Source organism: Rhinoderma darwinii, chromosome 4 (genome assembly GCF_050947455.1).
Source record: "Rhinoderma darwinii isolate aRhiDar2 chromosome 4, aRhiDar2.hap1, whole genome shotgun sequence".
In the NCBI taxonomy this organism is placed as follows: domain Eukaryota; kingdom Metazoa; phylum Chordata; class Amphibia; order Anura; family Rhinodermatidae; genus Rhinoderma; species Rhinoderma darwinii.
Window position 1 is genome coordinate 362392536 of NC_134690.1, and position 12117 is coordinate 362404652.

Genomic DNA, 12117 nt, shown 5'->3' on the forward strand with positions numbered 1-12117 from the left:
CAACTCTCACGATTAAAGCTGGCCATAGACACAAAGAGCTGGCGACCATCATAGTAAGAATATACTTCAATTAAACACTCGCATTGCTTGACGTTTTTCAGCAGGTGTATGTGCTAAGTTTAGAAAATGTAATTCACGCATTGACGGGTTTTTCTCATGAAGACCACCCAAGTTCGTATTACAGCATATCAACATCATAGAGTTGGGTCATATATTTGTATTCTACTCTATAATTAGGCCTTGTTTACACAGTGCAAATTTGCTGCACATTTTGTATTCATTTTTAAACTAAAACCAGAATTGGATCCAGGAGATCAGACCTATAAGGCCTTCCTTTGTATATCTCTGTTTAGGTCCCGTTCCCTATTTTGGCTTAAAGGCTATGTACACCTTCGAAAGCGATTTATTTATTTTTTTTAAATAAAAAGGCCCGCGGTCCTGACGGATTCAGGTCTTAGCGCACAATACATCTGCTCTGTATACAGAATACAAAGCAGCTGTATCTCAAAAAGTAACAATTCATTTTAAATAAAAACTAATATCTTTCAAAGGTTTACATAGCATTTAAAAAGTATATGCAAAATCTGCTCCACATCTGCACTGTGTGAACAAGGCTTTAATGTCAAAGTCAAGCTCATGAAACCTGTATGGTACTGTATATATTTATTTTGAATATGATGTTGACCTTCAGAATATATGTTATACCAACTTCCCCAGAACAGTAGAAATGAGAAGCTTGAGTCTTTACCGTGCTGCATAAACTTAACCTATCTATCTATCTATCTATCTATCTATCTATCTATCTATCTATCTATCTATCTATCTATCTATCTATCTATCTATCTATCTATCTATCTATCTATCTATCTATCTATCTATCTATCTATCTCACAGTTGTCCTGGTGATAAACTGCAAATATCTGATTAATAGGGGTGCTAAGGGGTCACAGTAGTCTGTGAAGTTACTCTTTTCCAAAACAGTGGCACTCTTGACTCGGCACTAAGCTGGAATTGCGTTGACAATCTCACTTGAATATTAATATGCCATCAATGTTTATTGTCGGGAAAACAAAATCGTAAAACTAATCAAAACCTGAAAATGACTTCATTTTTCTGTCAGATTTCACAGCATAGTTGCCTCTGTCATGTCTCAAGTATCAATATACAATGAGTAAACTAGAAATATAATTTAATATTTATCTTCTGCAGAAGATTTAACATCTCATTTACGGAATTGTTTGGAACAGAACAAGAATAGACGTGCTGTAGAAAGCTGAAGGTATATCTACATTACTCAATGACATTCCAAGTCCCTCAGGGTATCTGTATTATCTGCCAGACATTGCTATGCTGTGGGTACATGCATGCAAAAGAGTAGATATTATTATATAAAACAATGAGACTTTTTATATTGTCTACATTTCACAGTAGTTGCTTATGCAATCCCTGCTTTGAAGAATTTACTTTTGTAGGAAAGAGGATTGTAGAAGAACATAAATATATTGTCCTAATGGCACATATAGAGAGAGGGTTCCATAGCAAAATAATAAAAAAATAGATGCCACCCTCCTATTGCTGGTTGTGCAACCGCAACCAATAATTTTAGGAAATTGCCGTTTTTCACGTCCGAGGTGCATCCGTGCTCAGCTCTGCGGGACGCGATGTCACGCATCCCCCATAGTTGAGAGTCTATGGAGGGATGAGTGATGCGTGAAAAGATAGGACATGTCCCCCACGGACGTTTAACACGTTCGTGTGAATGAGGCCTTAATCTCAGTTTCCGTTAGTCGACTGCGCTATTGATTCCGTCAAAACAACTGAAACCTTTCACAATAGTGACAAACGGAAACCATTACCAAAGTTTCCGTTACCATTGAGATCAATGGTGATGCAAACGGAAGCTAAGGTTTCAGTTCGCCTTTCGGTTGAGGGGTTTCCCCGACAGAAAACTCAGAGGGAACCCCTCAATGGAAAGCAACGCTGATGTGAACGCAGCCTTACTTTTTTGATGTCCATTGTCTGATTTAATGTACATGTGATAGAGTGGTCACCAAGTGCTGTAGTTGGCAGCAACTTTTGCGTGGCACTACACAAAGTAAAATTCAATGTAAATCTTGAAAGGCAGTACCTATTAGACTAGGTATAATGTCAGGATGTAGAGTCTAGCTTGAGCTTTGGTACCATCATCCACATTAAATCAGTACAGAGATGTAATTAATCCTACTTACTTAGTGTTCTGCAGATTTCTGTAACTGCTTTGAAAACCAGGGATGAGAAGCTGACTTTAAGTCTGACCGTTTTCATATTTGGTAGTCGGAGACGCAGAAGCTTGTGTTGAGGGGTAAAGAAAAGCTTTGCATCTGCCTGGACTCCATATTTGTCCAGAGTCCAGTGAGTCTTTAGTAGCCAGCAGTTTTTTTGTTCCCACCATAGTGCGTAGTCTGACCAGTCCCTGGCAACACCTAGACACAAACAAAACAAAAAACAAAAAGCTATAAAACTGAAATAGCACATGATAATTATTATATAAATTTTTTTGCACAATTTATTGTAGCTACAATACTTTAGGGCAGTGTTCCAAAATTTTTCCCTAGGCAACCCTATGGGTATGTTCACACACAAAATAAAAAACTTTTAAAAATTTTTAGCCATTTTTTAATCATACTCGCGTTTTTCGCTGTCGTTTTTGGCGGTGTTTTTCTATAGAGTCTATGAAAAACGGCTCCAAAATGGCTGAAGATGTGACATGCACTTTTTTTTACGCGGTTGTTTTGAAAAACGGCCCGTAAAAAACGGCCCGTCGGAACAGAATGCCGCTTTTCCCATTGAAATCAATGGGCAAATGTTTGGAGGCGTTCTGTTTCCGATTTTTCAGCCGATTTTCAGGGCGTTTACAGCCTGAAAAACATCTGAAAACACTCCGTGTGAACATACCCTTACAGGCCTTGTCTTGAGGAGTTTTATCTTGGAGGTCAGCAGGCAGATCGTGGACCCCCTGGGTTACTGATGGACTTGGAGTATGCAAGACCAGGGAGCGGAGTCTAAGGGTATGTTCACACAGCAACGCCAAATACATCTGAAATTACGGAGCTGTTTTCAGGCGAAAACAGGTCCTGAATTTCAGACGTTATTATAAGTGCACGCGTTTTTCGCGGCGTCCATTACGGACGTAATTGGAGCTGTTTTTCAATGGAGTCAATAATTAACGCCTCCAATTACGTCCCAAGAAGTGACATGCACTTCTTTGAGGCGGGCGTCCTTTTACGCGCCGTCTTTTGACAGCGACGCGTAAAATTACACCTCGTCTGAACAGAACATCGTAAAGCCCATTGAAACCAATGGGCAGATGTTTGCAGACGTAATGGAGCCATCTTTTCGGACGTAATTCGAGGCGTAAAACACCTGAATTACGTCCGTAAAAAGGCCGTGTGAACAAACCCTAAGAGATTATCCATTCTTCACCCTTAACTCCTTGAAGGAGGTATGGACTTTCCCCGAGGTAGTCTCCAGGCCACTACCTTATAAAAGTCACATATAGTAACAGCTGGAGATTAATAACGCATTACTAAGGCATAGTTGCCCATAGGCCGGGGTCATGGCAGGCAGAATTCTTGCTGTATAAGTAACCAGGCACAGGGTTAAGATAGGCAGCGAAGTACAGTAAGTATTCAAGTTGTGTCAAACCAGAGAAACACTGTAGAATACTAAGTCCAAATGAACGTATTGTTCAGCAGTAATGGAGAGGCCAAGAGTGCCTTAAATAGCATGGTCCGAGCACTATTTGAGTTTGGCACGCGCTGGCCCTTTAGGAGGCTCTGTGAAGTGCACATGTGCAGCGACAGGAGCTCGGCAGCAGTTGAAGAGGAGAGGACGACGGCCGCAGGGATTGGGTAAGCTATAATACCGTTATAATTTCCTTAATGTAGCCCAATGGTTGAATTAATGTCACTTAAAGGACTTAGTTTTAGGATAGGCGATAACATGCTGATTGGTGGGACCCCCACCAATCATGAGAACGGGGGTCCTATTCCTCCGGATGAATGGAGCGGTAGATCGCGCAATCGACCTGCTGCTCCATTCATTCAGAGGAATGGGACCCCATTCTCGTGATCGTGGGGTCCCAGCATGTCCTGGGGTTAGGAGATAACTTTTTTAATCTTGGGACAACCCCTTTAATGAATAATTAACACGTGTTTTTCTTTGTGGGAAATCATCAAGACATGGCCTGTTGAGGATCCCTGAGGACAGGTTTGAGAAAAACTGGTAAAAGGGATTATATATTGCATGCATATGAAATAAATAGGTCCAGCACTTTGAACAAACTTTGCATAAATCAATATTACAAGTGAATATAAGAAACTGTAATATATCTGATTAGAGAAAAAATGTCTTTCCCTACTTATCAGGGTGTTTTCCTCCTTTCTCCCTTTCGTCTTAATTTAAAATGCATGCTTTTCTGGCCGCTGTTTTTAGTGCTTTTCTGCACAAAATCCAGTGCTCAAAGCATTCAATGCTATTTTTTCTGCTTCCCATTGTTTCATTGGATATTTACCCCACTGATTCAGCACCAACATAGGTCAGTTGTCTTTTTTTTGTGTAGCTGATTTCAGCAAACTAAAAAATTAGCACCGTGTGGACTACAGCGCTGATTTTCATTGACAGTAATGGGGAACCAAAAGAGAGGCATCTTGCACGATTTTTCCGATGTTGAAAAAGTTTTGAATCAGTGTGCAAAAAATGCCATGTGAACCTGGCCTAACAGTTTACTCACTATGAGTTTACTGAGCTCTGTGACCAGACAGACTACTAGCACACTGAAGGATAAGGTTACAGCTGCTTAAAGAAGTCTGTGGAGAGGGGAGGAGGGACACACAGAGACGCTGCTGCAGTTTGTCACACCAGTGCTGGTTTCACAGCTACACTGCTCATTACTGCTGTTTAGTTTCCTCCATGTTGCTGCTGCTGCTTCTGAAGGTGTACTACAAAGAGATGGGAGAGCAGGACTCTCCTCTTTTATGTGTGCTGTGTATGGCAGACATGACAGCAGTTAGGCTCTACCCCCTAACTCAGGGAAACCTGAAAATTAGAGACAGAACCTGCAGAGTGGAAAACTGCTTAAAAAAAAATGCACAATACAAGCCAACTTAAAAACAATTAGAAAATTCCATCTTTAATTGTGGTTTTCTATTGAAGACAATTATATTGGACAGTCAGGTAAAGTACTTTAGTTGCAATAACTATGACTCTATGCTACTTTGAATGTTCATATATTCTTTCATCTACTTTTAAGAAGATCTTCACACTTCATATTCTACTGTAGCATACATCTGTGGAAACTACTAAAAGCTCAGAATGAACATTGCTCGTGTATGTTATGCTAAGTATTCAAACACCTGGATATAATATATATGCCATATACTACCTGATATTCAGAGGGCTTACAATTCATTTCCTTTCATGCCCAAGGCACAGAGAGATTAAGTAACTTCTAAAATACAAAATGGCATTGAGAGGAGTTTTCATTGTGCGGAAGAATTTACCTCGAGGCCACTAAATCCTTTTGGTAAAACAATACCTAAAATACATAAACATCGAGACACTTCACCTGCACATTGTTACTGTACATGTAAAGACTCACCGTGCTCCATTGTGTATTGCTAAGTCTCAATCCTTATACACAATTTACTCTCCTAACCTCTTATAAGATAGGAGCATAGCAAAAACTATGATACAATGTATAGCAATATAAGCAGAGCCCTGAATCTAAATGCCCCTGTTATAAGACAAAATACAAAAAAAAAACAAAAAACAATCAGGTTGCTACATGTTTTCTTGGTAATATTGTAATATTATAAGATATGATCTTCATCTAATTAATGCAATATGACCAGTGGATAAATTACCTTTATATTAAATATAAATAATTTCCTAAAGTGTACAGCACATAAAGAATGGTGTAAATAACATCTTTCTTATGAGTCAAGGGACCGATTGTAGTAATGTACCTCGCCACGATTAGGTAGTGTCTGAAGGTCCCAGTGGTTGCCACCATTATGTCATTTTGAGAAAACTCAGAGCCAAAATGTTTAATCCACATATGAACACTGACATCAGGGGCAACTCCTGAAGCGGAATCCCCTGGCGCAGTGATTTAGCTTTGGGTTCGAATCCCCTGGCGCAGTGATTCTCCTAGAGTGGAATCCCCGGTCACAGCGTCGGCAACGTTGTGGACGGGGATTCCGCTTCAGGAGTTGCCCCTGATGTCACTGTTCATATATTGACAGAGACATCAAGCGCTCTAACCAGGACCAAAATCCCCGACCACAGGGGGATTCCGCTCCTTCAAGGAGCTACAGTGGCGCTATGTACAGGAAGGGGGGGGGGGTGCTACCTACAAGGGGGGGGGGGTGTGGCACTACAGATGTAGTCATCTTTAACTTGATTTTGATAACTTGCTGCAGCATGATATCACAAAAGCCATTGAAAAGTCATTAAAAAGTCAAGATAAGGGATCTAGCCACTGTTTATTTAATGCGTTAAAAGTCAAGGTAAAGATGGCTGCATCTGTACCTACAAGGGGGCTGTGTGTCACTACTTAAAAGGGGGCTGTGTGGCACTATCTACAAGGGGGCTGTGTGGCACTATCTACAAGGGGGCTGTGTGGCACTATCTACAAGAGGGCTGTGTGGCACTATCTACAAGAGGGCTGTGTGGCACTACCTACAGGGGGCTGTGCGGCACTGCCTACAAGGGGGCTGTGTGGCACTACCTACAAGGAGCCGTGTGGCACTGTCTACAAGGAGGAGGTGGGGGATTATGGCATGGTCTACAGGGAGGCTGTATGGCACAATCTACAGGGTGGCACTATCTACTAGGGGGGGGTCTATGTGTGGCAGCCAGGGGAGGGGGATATTATACTGTTTGGAGGCCTCTAAGCGGACATTATACTGTGTAGGGACACTACAGGGGGCAATATACTGTGTGAGGGCACTTAGGGGGCATAATACTGTATGGGCACAATTAGAGGACAAAATACTGTGACCTTGAAGGGATTATAATATATTATGAAATATTATTATACTGTATGGGGCACTTTTTTACGATGGGGTGGGCCGCCATCTATCCTAAGGCCGGCCCTGGTCATCAGTCTATGATCGGTTTGTGTCCTATACCCGGACCCTGCACTGATCCACCACTCCAGCTGCCTCCGTGCACTGGATGTTTGGAATGGTATGCAGTAGTTGGAGCCGAAAGCAGATGAATAGGAGCTGAGCTGCAGTAGTGCAGCTCGGCCGCTATCCTTTGACCGGAGCCATCTGCTTCCGGCGATATCAGCCGGTACACGGAAGCAGCCGGAGTGGCGGATCGGTGCAGGCTCCGGGTGTCGGACACGCACCGATCATATACTGATGACCTATCCGGTGGATAGGTCATCCGTTGTCAGGACGTGGTAAACCCCTTTAACGCAATCTTTCACTATCACAGAACCAGGTACATTACAATTATTTTGTGTAAACTACAAGAACAAATAGAAAAATCTTAAAAGACCACCATTGTTCTTTTTAGAAATAATGGACAGTAGCTGCCGTGATGTCATTCAGAAGTAGATAATGTGGAATAGCTACAATACGTACCAATTTGTTCTACCAGTTTGAACATGACTCCACCAATATGAAGATCTCCAGACACTCTTATTGTGACACCTACATTCTCTGACTCGTTCTGTTGATCCACAGTAACACAAAGCTCCCATGATGCCGGTCCAATTGCGGCTGTATGAGTCATTCTGGAAAGCTCACAGGCCTTTATAAGGAGACAGAAGAAAGTGTTATAAACTGTAGACATCAAGCGAGAAAAGTCTTAGGCCACCTTCAGACATGGCAGATTTGCGTTACATTGTGGCCAATGTATGCCACTGTATGGCTTTACAGTGGCATATGTCAGAGTTATATATCGGAGGTATACGTCCGAGAATACTCTCGGCGTATACCTCCGACGTTTGGACACAGTGTGATGCACACAGAGCCTTACTTTCGCAAAAAGTTAATAGAATAAATGAAATATTGTATTTAGTTTTTAACGTACAAACAGGTGATGAAGGTATGTTCAACTAAACGCAACACAGACACACCTCTAGAATACAAGCTAGGGCACAGCCAAAGCACTTGAATATTACTCATTATCAATGTTTGGGCTTGTAGATACAAATAAATATCCAGACTGTTGTTTATTATTATAGTTTTTACTCTTGTTGGTTACACTGTGGGTGCGCAAAGTTATTGACGTTGCATTCGGGCACTATGTTTGACGTCTAACATGCCTACAGACTTCTGTTTATTAAATGTATGCCAAAGGAGTGTCCTGTTGGTATACGTTTGACCAGTATACGTTGGTATACCTTTTATTCCACTGTATTGTAAAGCATAGTAGACTATGCTTTCCAATACAAATGGATGCCGAAAAACATTGATATACCTTCTTACAGCCGCGTAGCTACAGGGGTCGCAATTGTGACCAGGCCTCGAAGCCAGGGGGCCCGCGGCCCCCCACACCACGTCTATTAAAAGTTACTTTAGTAACTAGGGCCTATGTAATAAATTACACGTGCCCCTGTTACTATAGTAACATTATACTTTCCCTCCTCATCCTGAGCGCAGCGGAGGTCCTATATCTAGGCTTAGATACAGGGCCCAGCAGACAGGATCACACATGGGCCATGTATCTAAGCCTACCAAGTGGTAGGCTTAGATACAGGGCCTATCAGACAGGATCCCACATAATGTGATCCAGTCTGCTGGGCCTGTATCTAAGCTTACCACATGGTAGGCTTAGATACAGGGCCCATGTGTGATCCTGTCTGATGGGCCCAGTATCTAAGCCTACCACATAGTAGGCTTAGATAGGAATTGCACAGCATACAGAAGAATAGACCAGTATTCAAACGGTTTTGTGAACATATATATTCCATTGGTACAGGAAAGGGATTTCCCAAATTGATAAACCACATGCGAAAATTACATGGGGGTGGCCCCAAGTGCATGTCTTTTGCGGGGGGGGGGGGAACAGCGTGTGTTTGCTCCACTGGACGGTAGTGATCGACATGTAAAATTGCTACGTTGTGAAGCCAATTGAATAATTAAAACGGAGGCGCTAGGACCTCTGGGCTTGAACGATAGGAATGATCTATCGGCTTTCTTAAAATAGATTTCAAATTATGTTTGTCTCCAATCTGGTTGTAAGTTTATATACTTGATGTTATTAATATGTGTGATATATTGTTTATACTTGTGCTCTGTTACATTGTTACGAGGAACAGAAGTAGCTGTTGAGGCAAGGTGAGGGTATTTAAGTGCGTGTGCATCTGATCCCAGTATGACTTGAAAAAGCATCTGGAGGACGTGAAACGGTCGTAGGCTAACTGTCTAATTTCCCGTGTTATGCCTGCCTTTGCATTGAATAAAAGCACCTTTGAAAGCGGTGAGTGCTGTGCAGTCTATTCTTCTGTATGCTGTGTATTTGCTTATGCCTTCCCTTTACGTGCACTGAGCACCATTGACTAAAGGCTATCGAACCACAAGTCCCAGCAAGCACATGAACCTGTTAGAGACAAAGGGACTGGAGAGTCAGGGACTCTTGTAGATAGTAGTAAGTTCAGGGAACAGACTTACAGATCCCAGTACCTGATAGGCGCCCAAAATAGATTGTGTCAAAGGTTTTCAGTATAGAGAAAAGGAATGGATGGCTCAAAGACCATAAATTTGAATCTCTGGCTGAAGAATTTGTTAGAGTGCCAAAGGAAGTTGAATAAGGTGGTTAGAAAGAAGTATATGATGGGAAATAATAATTTTATAGTGGACAGACAAACCGATCTATAATGACTATGTAAAAGTTTTGCTTCCACCATACGGACCAACAAAGCCTAGTGCTCTGCCACCTGTTAGTGGTCCAAATTGCTGTGCTTGCAGCAATTATGGATAACAGAATCTCCCGACTGTAGATAGATGGATTGCATGTGGTATACCCTGTCAGATGACAGGTCTGTACCCAATTGTCACCAACACTAGGGTCCTTCAGAGTGAGATACAGTCAGGCAGGGGACAACCAGTGCCCATGAATGTAGAGACTTATCAACCATAGTCACCCTCTCATAAAATTAACATGGTAAAGGATTAACCAGATCATAGGAAAGTTCCAGTGAATTTTACAGGGGTATGTTTACCATCCAAAGCACCTATAGGGCTACATCAAAGGACATGAAAGAGTTAATTGTAGCAGCAGGTACAAAAATTTGGAGCTGTCAAAATGGATCATTTGTTCTCCCTGCCAATCCCTTAGGTGATGAGAAAACCGAAGCTTCTGGACTAGCCTACATGGCTGCAGTTGAACCATGGGCTCAAGCACAACTAGCCTCAGGAGATTTTGCTTTGACATACATGGTGCAAAGGAAAGATGAGGAGTTTATGGACTATGTAGACATTTTGTGTTGCTTTTACGGAGGGGTTGCATAAATCACTCAGGGAGGAATGACTTAAATCCAGACCTGAAGTCAAATGCATGAAATAGGAAGACTTGTAATTGGCATTGCGATCATTCGAGAAAAATAGGAATGCCATATCAAAAGCGGATTTTGTGACGCAGCCTAAGGGACGTGGATGTGGTAATAACAATAAGTTTAACAAAAACTGACCAGAAAATTGAAAGTCCTCAGAGTGTTATCATTTCCACAAGATGGGCCATTTTGCCTGTGATAGCCCTCCTAGGCAGTCTTCTCCCCTGACCAAGGAGGAGCTGCTGTAGGACGTTGGCAACCGAGATGCCGCCCCCCCCCTCTATCCCTGCATGGCTCTTCTGTATTGTGATGATTCAGGAGACTCTGCTATTGCCCAGGTTACACTTGAGGGAGTTGAGCCACTATCTTTGCATGAGGAAAGTCAGCTGCTCCTTGTTTTCACCCATGAGCAAAAACAATACTGTTGCCATTCTTCCACAGGTGGCGCTAAGTCAGTATAATGAGTAACTTTTCACTGTGCTACACTACTCTATTGCTGTATGTTGATGATTTATTGTTGTTGTGCTGTTCTCCTGAAGAACATTGTCAAGAAAATTTATTATCACTAATGAAATAGCTGGCAGAGAATGGATGCAAGGCCTTTAGGGACAAATTACAGTATTGCCAGACCACAGTCACATTTTTGGGGCATTGCATTTCCCATGGTATCAGACACATCTCCAGAGAGGGTTGGAGGGGCATTCAGCAGATTTCCAATCCACTGACAAATAAGCTGCTCAAAACTTTCCTTGGCTTGTTGGGTTACATCACTCTTAACCATGAGCTCACTAGAATAGTGCCTCATGCTGTCAGTGAGATTCTACATTAGGCTCAGACTACACATCTCTCAGCAGCACGACTTACAAATTATGAGGTATCACTTCTTGCTACATCACACATTACAATTAAACGGTGTGGTGGCTTAAAACCAGCTACATTGCTTCCACTGGGTTTAAAAAGAGGGGATGAAAGGGTATGATTATCCTGGGTATAATAATCCTGAAGAGGATTTTGGAGATGAGGATTTTGGTTTTGAATTCCCCCACATGATTGTTTAGAATTGAATGATGAAACACAAGGTCTTGAAAATGTGTTTGAAGACCCAATTCCTAATTCAGATCTTGAGTATTTTGTAGGTGGATCCAGATATCATCAAGATGGACAATACAAAACTGGATATGCCGTGGTAACCACCATTGAGGTAATACTACAACAACCACTACCTCCTGGACGATCAGCAAAGGAAGCGGAGCTGATGGCACTGACTGATGCGTGTTAGCTGGCTGAATGTAAGATTGCAAATGTGTACATGGACTCGAGGTATGCCTTCGGAGTAGGCCTATTTGGCATAGCAGAAACTTTGTGGGTTCCTCAGGCAAACCAATCAAGAATGCAGATTTTAGGCCCTTTTACACCGGCCAATTATTGGGCAAACGCTCATTCATAGAACGCTCATTGGCAATAATTGCCATGTGTGAACAGGGCAGCGAACAGCAGATGAATGAGCAATCGCTCGTTCATCTGCTGATCATATAGTTTTAGATGCCTAAAATATTATCGTTGTCAGC

The 12117-nt window shown here is 42.1% G+C and overlaps 1 protein-coding gene across 1 annotated transcript in view; it reads right to left on the minus strand.

Moving 5' to 3' along the window:
• FERMT1 (FERM domain containing kindlin 1) overlaps positions 1-12117 on the minus strand; it is a 62440-nt gene that overhangs the window by 34190 nt on the left and 16133 nt on the right. Inside the window, exons 2-3 of the mRNA XM_075864528.1 lie at positions 7635-7803; positions 2229-2462 (exon numbers count right to left, since the gene is read on the minus strand). Of these exons, the coding sequence (XP_075720643.1) occupies positions 2229-2462; positions 7635-7785 (385 nt within the window). The 5' untranslated portion in view covers positions 7786-7803. The remainder of the gene's footprint in view (positions 1-2228; positions 2463-7634; positions 7804-12117) is intronic.